General features: G+C 47.5%; 2 protein-coding genes across 2 annotated transcripts; one reads left to right on the top strand and one right to left on the bottom strand.

Annotated features, from left to right (window-relative positions):
• The first annotated feature begins 4321 nt into the window (after positions 1-4321).
• On the top strand, positions 4322-5058 carry LOC6036772. Its single transcript, XM_001846712.2, has 2 exons — positions 4322-4467; positions 4535-5058. Exon 2 carries the CDS (start codon positions 4535-4537, stop codon positions 4961-4963), a length of 429 nt encoding a protein of 142 aa, XP_001846764.2. The 5' UTR covers positions 4322-4467; the 3' UTR covers positions 4964-5058.
• LOC6036767 lies at positions 5046-8562 on the bottom strand. Its single transcript, XM_001846714.2, has 4 exons — positions 7207-8562; positions 6877-7153; positions 5513-6804; positions 5046-5299 (listed from the first exon to the last, which is right to left on the bottom strand). Exons 1-4 carry the CDS (start codon positions 8502-8504, stop codon positions 5059-5061), a joined length of 3108 nt encoding a protein of 1035 aa, XP_001846766.2. The 5' UTR covers positions 8505-8562; the 3' UTR covers positions 5046-5058.
• Between the last annotated feature and the right edge of the window lie 948 nt (positions 8563-9510).

Genomic DNA, 9510 nt, shown 5'->3' with positions numbered 1-9510 from the left:
GTGAAAGCTCTAACCTCTTTATTGCCGTACGTACACCGTTAGCTGCACATTTCCCCGTTGAGGACTGTCTCAAGAAAGGATGGCAGAAAGGACACGTGAAGAGGGACCCATAAATTTGTCTACCCAAATGGTCCGGGGAGGTCTCCTGCCGGCGAAGAGAATTGCAGCACCCCGGGACAGGTCGGAGTGCACACTTCTTACGGCTGCACCTAGGTAGCAGTGCTGCCAGCTTCATGGTTGGATGCTGCGAAAATGGAGGAAATTGTGGAGTGCAGTTTCTTTTTTGCCTTCCTTGAAGGTGGTACAATGGTGAAACGAGGGGTAGGTCAATTGTATTTTAAATTAAATTGAAATATTTTTTCACATCAGCCTAATTTTGAATCTCTTGAATTTAAAATGATTTTCACTTTTTACAATTAAAGAAACAAAAAACATCGAAACACCCCTCGGCATAGAATGTCTCAGAACGAACAGCCCATCGGATTGCTTCTGTGACTTGCTCCTTGCTTCCCGTAGCATCTCAGAGACACTCCCCCAGCGCAGACTTTTTATATGTTTCTATGGTGTGTAGTACGTGTGTCTGTTTGTATGTGTGTGTGCCCAAATAGACAAACTGAACAATGATGCTAATATTCCGCCAGCGAAATATGCTCGACTCGACGACTTTTTTGTACTTTCCCAAAAAGCTGTTTACATATTACTTTGCGCGAACTTTGAAAACAGACTGACAGCTGTCAAAAGCACGAAACCACGAAATGTAAACATTAGGTTGACAACTCAGTTTTGACGCTTTTTTTCGCAATTTTCGAACGATCCCCGACGAATCCCAGAAGAGGGATTCGTTCATCTTGAGTCCTGCACTCCTCCCGCGAGGAATGTTAGGCCAACGTCAGACATACATCGGGCGTTGGAGTGTGTGTGCGCAATATGGAAAAGCCCCTTGCACAAATCAAGAAGGTGCAAAGAAAAATGGGCAAACGGCTTGAAAGAAATGGCCTTATCTATTCATGAATTCCATAAATTTGAATCACATTTCAGCGACCGGCTAGCCAGCTAGGTGAGATTACAGGGGGGGGAGGTTGGGGGGGGGGGGGGTCTTAGTCTGCCAAGATATCGGGCTTGGAAAACGGAGAAAGGCCAACGGAAATGGGGTTTGCAAGAAAATGTAAGTATATTTTTTGTTGTTTGAGAAAGAAGTCATATAAAAAAAACGTTAAAAAATGATGAGTGTGTTTTTAAAGGCGTTTAAGGAGCACTTAACTCAAGAATCACATCGGGTATAAAAAGTATAGAAATTGAAATTTACTGTGAACAGAACAAATAGCAATTATGAAAATAATAAACACTGTCCCTATATTGGACCTAGTCTCAATTCGTACCTAAGCTATCCACAAAAGTATGATAATTTTATTGATTAAAAATGACTCTTCGTGACAATTACCTAATTCTCTTATTAGCTGATGCACGAAGTGGTTTGTTTACATTTTTAACTTCCCACTCAAACGTCAAACCATATACATTCGTTATCGGATCTTTTCCAGAATAGACAATGCAGCAGTTTTTTTGTGGTTTGACATCTGAGGTGTTATGTTACAAAGAAAAAAAGTGATGGAAATATTGATCAGGGAACGATACCAGATTTTGTGTCAAATTGCATCAAGCAATTGGTGAACTTTTATCAGATTTTGGTAAATTTTCATCAGGTTCACATTTTTACACGCTTTTATGTAATATTACTTTAAAAACAGGTAATATTCAACCTGCCAAATTTTCAACCTTATAAAATACAACTTTTTTCTGTGTACTGCTTGCAAATGTCTATAACATATGACTTTCTAATTTTTAGTTCTACAGAGACGATTCGTTGATTCGAATCTCGCTAATTCAAATCTCATTCAAATTAAAAAAGCACTCAATGGTCAAAACTTAGCAGACAGTAGTTCAAAATACAGTGCGGATTCATTTGGTTCAGCTAAGCGAATCCAAATTCGCTAATTGGAACTACTGATAGCTGTCAAAAGTGCGAAACAACATGCTCGGAAAACGGCGAACAAAAGAGACGAAATGTAAACATTAGTTTGACAGTTCCATTATGACTAGGGACCTACATAGGGAAATGAAATGTTCTAGGAGAAATTTCAAACACCCATAGTTATTCAAATTTAAGGTTGAAAAACTTGTAGTTTTTCTTTGATGCTGGCACTTTTCTTGTACCGAACAAGCACAAAAATAACAAAAACTACCAGATTATTATCAACAACAGTTTTACAATACTTGTGAATGTTATAAGTCTCGTTTTTTGCCAAAATTATTTTAAATTGATTCCAACCTTGTTCTTGCATGATCTTGTTGCTCGATTGGAACCCCGATTTGACAGTTCGATTGGAACCCAGAGAGTGACATTTCGCCTCTCCATATAGGCTCTCTAATTATGACGTTTCAGAGCTCGCCAGTTCGAACTGAATTCCATTCGAGTTAGCGAATCCACTCTGTATTAGAAATAGAAAATAAGATTCGATTAGATCAAATTAGATTTGCCTAAAAGGCTCAAAATAAGAGAACAAAAACAAAGTCCAATACCGCTTCATCTGACCCAATTCAAACAGTCAAACGGTCCCAACTCTCTTATCACCGCTCGGCCAAACATCTCAGACGACTCCACCGAAATCAGTCGTCCCAAAATGCGGCCCCTCGCACTGCTTGCGTTGTTCTGCTGGTTGTCGTTGCAAAACTGCGCCATTTCTGCCCCAAATCCTCCGGAGAACACCGAGTGTAGCTGGCTGTACAAGTGTTGCCAGTTCGACGCGAGCCAACCGGTCTGCCGACGCCTCTGTCCGCATCCGGAGATCGTCTGCGAGCCGCTTGGAGCCGGTCTTGATAAGCTACTGGTGGCCAACCCGAGACACATCTTGGTGGCCCCGAACTGCAAGGAGGGCTACCGGTTGGATCCACGAGGTCGCTGCAGGTCGGTGTTCTGAGGTGATTCATTGTAATGCGGTTTGCAAATAAAGCTACTGAACAGTGATATTTGTGTAATTCTTGTCAAGATCCGAGACGAAATCAACACCAGATCGGTGGGGTGAACTAAGGCAAACAGGTTTGCCGATTCAATTTTCGATAATCTGCAACATTTATAATCTCAAACACAATCAACGGCATCGTTTTGATTGTTCCAGGGGTGCCATCGAGCTTTGTTAAGCCCCCTTGCGTCAACTATGGATGGGGGGTTGATCCTGGTGTCGTTCGGTTGACTTGGTCCAGGGTTGCTAAATGTCGTTGATTAAAGAAAAATAATCATATTGGTTTCCACTGAACACGACTGGCAACCCTAGCGGTCCCTTCTGCCAAACACGGTCAACAACTGCGTCCCAGGTTTCAATCTGCAATGGCTTCTGGTTAAATGGTAATTGAAAAAGTCAGCACCAGACACTCGGCATCAACAACGGTGATTGGGACGACGACGACGACGATGTTGATGAGCCGGGCAAGCCAAATGGCTGCTGCTGACCAGAGACCTGACCAGCGGCAGCTTCCAGGTTCTGGCCAGAAAGGTGGCAAGTCAATGAGGTCGATATACATGGTGGTCGTGCGTTCGATGTTCAGCTTCGGCTAGTTTGATTGCCTCGGTGATAATAGAAACACACAATCCAATCATATCATTGTACCGAAAGGGGCTAATATCAATATCTTCATCATAACAGTTAAATTTAATCGGCTTCTGGATGAGGCGGGTCGAAACATATCGTCTGACTAGGAGCGATTTGTTCAATTCGATGACCAAGTTCTATAAATTGAAACAGTTATCTTCATGTGAAGAATCAAGTTCAGATACGATACAACAATCGAACCGGTTAAGGCAGCTAAGAACAGGCACTGTATTACTTCTATTATCAAGACAAGTTGAACAACAAAGATACTCTGGAGGATAGCTACTCAAAATAATAGTGCATTAGTCCAATAACCGAAGAAGCACGACATCTCATACCGTTGATCATATCCATCTGTAAATAGCAACTTTTCTTGATTCGCATACCGACAACACTGCTGTCGCAGATAACCTTGAACTGCCCATCTATGAATGCCTTCATTATTCGCACCTGTACAATCCCTCCCTCACCCCGTATAGATAACGCGATAATCAACACCACCCCAACGTCATCATCACGATCATCGCCGCGGCGTTCAGGTGTGCGCAAACTACTACAACGCTCTCCCCAGACCTACGCCCGGTAATCACCATGTCAACAGCGGGACTCGGTTTATCGTATTTACATTTCTCCGCGAGGCTGCGCTGCGCCGTGCTGCGGGAACAAACAAGATGTCCCGCCGTACTGCTGCCTCACACTCGAGTCACCGTCGGTTGGTGGAGCAGTTCACATCGCGATCTTCTTTGAAAAGTGCTTTACATTTCTTCGGGTAGCGGTCTAGTGTTCTACCCCCTTCTAGCGTGTTTCAAGATGTAGCACCGTAAGTGTTTGCGAGAGATGTCCGGCTCGAGTTCTGCGTACAAGTTCCGACCTTGCTCCACTTGCAGATGAAGTACCAGCAGTGCGTAATTGATCTTGCGATCGTGCTGGTCACGGTCCCATCACTAGTCGTCGTAGCGCTGCTGTTGGACAACATCATGAACCATACGCCCTGGAACGAGCAGTTCGACTCCCAGGTGATCGTGCTCGGTCTGGCGGTAGCCTTCTTCGTGATCGTGGTCCTAGTGGCCCTGTACCTGACGCACCGCGTCGGAGCCTGTATGTGGACGGGTCCGCTACCGAGCGGGGCTCCGGGTGAATCTTCAATCTACACCGTCGAATCCGGTGCAGGTCGTCCGGCGGCACCCCCACCAGACTACGCTACGATCCTGCGCGATCCGCCGCCGTACGACAAGATCGAGAAGTATCTTCTGTTGGACGAACCCCCACCCTCGTACGCCGCATCCGTTGCATCTCTCGAAGGTGCCCACATCTGAACCAACCTGCTCCAACAACTCCCCAAATTCAGTACGATTTCGCAAGATCTGATTCGAATAAATGCGCACAAACGCCGCCGTCTTGAACTATCTAATTAGCATCTTTTATTGGTACAAGCCAGAGATAACATCAAGTGCGTCAAAAGCGCCAAGATAACGAACGGCGCCACGGCCACGGCTAGACCGTACTGTTGGTACAAAGGTGTTGGCGGTGAACGTAGATGCGGGAGACCTTTGTGCTCCAGGACCTGTTCAATCCAGAACAGTGCCCGGTCCAGTGGTGGTTGGGGCTGGTTTCGGAACTGCTTTGAGCGGGCTGCGGCTCGTTGGTGGTAGCTGGAAGAAGTTTAGTTACAATGTATTTCTTGAAACAAGACAACTGTGCAGATTTGTTTGCATTCCTGAGTGATTAACAATTTCGTGTTTCTAGGGAATTCAATCCGCGATCTTATCTTGGTTTGCGTTACTGTTATCAGTGTTTAAAAACAACTAACAATCCCTTCCAGCGAAGTGCTACTTACCATAAACAAACAAAACTAACAAACCTACCTTCCGTTCGTCAGAACCGTCACCACTGCCTTCCTCAACGAATCTTCACGAATCTCGCTCGGCATCATCCGGATTCCCACTCCGGCACGAACCAGTTTGTCCACATTCTGGTACTGATCGGCAAAGAACGGAATCCCAACCATCGGAACTCCAAACCAGGACGCCTCTTGCAGCCCCAGCAATCCCCCGTGACCTATTAGTAGCTTCGTGCGAGGATCCGCAAGTAGGGCCACTTGTGGAATCCACTTCCTCACCAGGACGTTCTTCGGAATCGCTCCCAAAGAATCCGGATCGCCGTGTTTCCAGATAAAGCTGTAATCTGGTAAACTGCTAAAGACGTTCAAAATCGCTTGATTGACTCCTTCTCCAAGGTCCTCACTCTTCACGTTCGTACCAAGACTGAGAAGAACCACACCTTCGGCGGGACGATCCATGAACCGCGCAATATCCTCCGGTATCATTTCCGATCTAGCTATGTGCAATCCCCCAACGGGAATCACATTCGGTGGATGCACCTGATAGTAGTCCATGCTGAAGTCACTGTTGACGAGCACGATATCCGTCCGCTTCTCCAACTCAGCCACGCCGCTTGCGTTTGATCCAAACAGCTTGCGAAGCCGCTGATCTTCGTTCGGAATGAACTTGTACTGTCGATGGTAGCAGTCCAGCATCCAGTAGAACGTGTTCCAAGCCCGTTCCAGCAGAGTCATGCGCTGGCCGAAGCAGGCGGCATAGTTCGGTAGAGTACTAGTCCGCACGGGACCACCCGTAAGCTGAGCGGTATACGACGGAGCGTTGAACGCCGATACGGAAACCAGCGGGGGATTGCCGAAGCGTTCCACGAATCCCAACAGAAACTGACCCATCGTGAAGTCGTGAATGACCAGGTCAAACTTGAACGTTTGAGGATACTTGAGAAGCTGCTTCATGGCGTCCTCCTCCACCAGAACTTGACTCGCCACTTCGTAGAATCCGTACATGTTGACAATGTTCCCGATCGGTCCCATCTCCGATGCACCTGATTCCTCCGCCAAACGCGCCACAATCTTGCCGTAGAAGTTGTCCACGTACAGAAAGCTCTTCCCGGACACGGACCGCTCCCGTTCAAAGGTCAAAACCGTCAGGTTGTGTCCATTCTCGAACAGTCGGTCGAAGATTTGCCGGTTCCAGATGTGATGGCTCCGGGACGGAGTCGTCTGCAGAAAGAGAATGTTGTGACAGTGCACCGCCAGTAGATACGGCAATACGAAACAGAACCAACTTGACGACGCCATGGAACTGATTGCGTCGGGCTGAGGGTAACCTCTTATCAGTGGGCTTGCCGGTTGAAGATAATGAAAACGCTTTGGTACTGGAAACGTTTAAGTAGTTTTACTCTTCTTTTTTCTTTTGTTTGTTTTGGGAATGAAGCATCCCAGAATCTTTCCAAGCATCACGTAAAATAAGAATGCCGCAAGCGCGACTGCTCCGAGCAGGTCCAGATTGTACACTTGGATCGCACTCATCTCAAGCGCCGGAGATCGCAGGTATGCGAGACCCTTGTTCTCCAGAACCTTCTCGATCCAGAAGATGGCTCGATCCAGTGGATGATCGGGTTGTCCCTTGAAGTGGTACGATCGCTCCTTCATTTTGGCGCGACAGCTAAAAAGAGAGATGTTTGTTAGATGATTTCTAAATATTTTTAGGATTCTTACCTTGGATCTTCAACAACTCTTAAAATTGCCTCTTTTAGTGTCTCCTCGTTAACGTCCTTTGGAAGCAGCTTGGTCGCTACACCGGCCCGTACCAGCTTGTCCGCATTCGCGTACTGGTCAACAAAGAAGGGAACCGCTACCACGGGAACCCCATGCCAGGTAGCTTCCTGAGTGCTCAGCAGTCCCCCGTGGCTGATGAACAGTTTCGTGCGAGGGTTGGCGAGGATCGCCGATTGGGGAACCCATTTTAAAACCAGCACGTTGGGAGGAACCACCCCAAGCGACAACGGATCCCCGTGCTTCCAGATGAATCCGTACTCCGGCATCGATCGGAACGCCGCGAGGATCTGCTTGTTGACATCCGGACCGAGCATCTCGCTCTGAATGTTGGTCCCGAAGCTGAACAGTACGGCTCCCTTGTTGGCGCGTGCGATGAACTGTTTGACGATCGGGGCGACCTCCTCGCTGCGTGACACGTGCAGCCCGGCCACGGAGATGACGTTAGGCGGTAGCAGCTGGTAGTAGTCCATGCTGAAGTGGCCGTTCACGAGGATGATGTCCGAGCGTTTTTCGACACGCTTGACGGAGGGTGCATCCGGACCGAACAGTTGCTTCACGCGACGATCTTCGCTGGTCATGTAGATGTAGTTGCGGCATACGTGGTCCAGCGTCCAGTACAGGGTGTTCTTGGCTCGCTCGACAAAGTTCATCTGACTGCCGAAGCTGGACGCGTAGTGCGGCATGTACGAGGGGTGAACCGGAGCATCCGAGAGGTCCGGAGTGTGGGATGGGATGTTGAACGCCGTGACGGAGACCAGCGGGGGATTCCCGAAGTAGTCAACGAATCCAAGCAAGAAGTGTCCCATGGTAAAGTCATGGATGATCAGGTCAAACTTGAAGCTTCTCGGATACGCCAATAATCTGTGGATGGCTTCCTCCTGCGCCAAATGTCGACTCGCGCGTTCGTAAAAATCGTACAAAAAGAACACATTAACGATCGCACTCTGCTCCACAGTCACATCCCACTCAGCTCCGCCGTACTCTTGCATGACTTTATCCATCAAACCGCGCACCATCAGAAACGTCTTCCCGGGAACCGACGGTTCCTCCTCGAACGACAGAATCGTCAAGTTGTGTCCATTGTCGTACAGCCGCTCGAAGATCTGCTTGTTCCAGATGTGATGACTCTTGGACGCCAGCGATTGCAGGAAGAGAATGTTATCCGCCGAGATAAGGGGAACCGCCACTAGTACTAGCAGTACGATTACCGCCGAGAGAGACTTGCCCGACGTAGACATCGTCGCGCGGTAAGCACGTACACGGTACTGGTCGAGGTTACGGTTGAGCTACGCCGTCAGCCTGGGTGTAGCGCAGTGGTGTGCGGTATTTAGTTATAGTCTTTTTTTTGTGCGGATCGAGCAACAATTGTGATGAAGCTATACAATTTAAGGTGGGAAGTCAATAGCTTGTCTAGCTTAATTTGAATAAACCAATTTGTCCACGACTATGAGTATAGAGACGTTCATTTGTTCCCGACATGCTTCATAGATTTGCTGAGATCTGTACGATGAATCTGGTTAATTTTGCAAATCATGGCAGACAAAGTCTAAACTTGTCGTTTGTTATAGTGTTTTAAACACTTAAACTCAAGTTTGTCTTTCTTTCTTTTAATAAAATACTCTCTCCTCCTACGTCTATGTCCATTTACTATCAACATTATCTTAAAATTAACGCACACTGATAGCGTAAACCTTCAATCAAAACCGCTTATCAACTCTACTAAAACACGTCCAGTTCACTCAAAATCAAACACCTTTCGGCAGCGATTCCGGTGGTCCGGTTTGTACCCCTCGGGACAAACAACACGCGCCGGTCTCATTCTGGTTCGGTCGTAGAATCCTCCCCGCGATGAAAACAGTCTGAACGAGGACAACTGTTCCGCCGGCTCGGGCTGTTCCGTCGGTTCAACGCAGTTCCAGGACCGAAAGCACAGCTCCCTGCAGCGGGACAGCGGCTCGGCCGGTTCACAGCAGCTGTACCGCCACTCGCAGTAATCCTTGGTCACCGTCCGGAAGTTCTCCGCGGACTCGACATCTTGACCGAGGCCGGATTTGAAAAAGACGACGCAGATGATGGACGTCAGAAGCGCCGATTTGGTCTTCATCGCGTGGACTTGTTATTGAACACTGAGAAGAGTGCGATTAAGGGATGAACTGTGAAGGCTACTGAGGCTGTTATCAACATCCTCCTCTTAAGTCGGAGCAATCCACTTGACAGCCATGTTGACCGCAGTTAAGTCAAACA

The sequence above is a fragment of the Culex quinquefasciatus genome, chromosome 1, assembly GCF_015732765.1.
Source record: "Culex quinquefasciatus strain JHB chromosome 1, VPISU_Cqui_1.0_pri_paternal, whole genome shotgun sequence".
NCBI classification, from domain to species: domain Eukaryota; kingdom Metazoa; phylum Arthropoda; class Insecta; order Diptera; family Culicidae; genus Culex; species Culex quinquefasciatus.
Note: the sequence above shows the minus strand (reverse complement) of the source record. Positions and strands in the feature narration are given on the sequence as shown.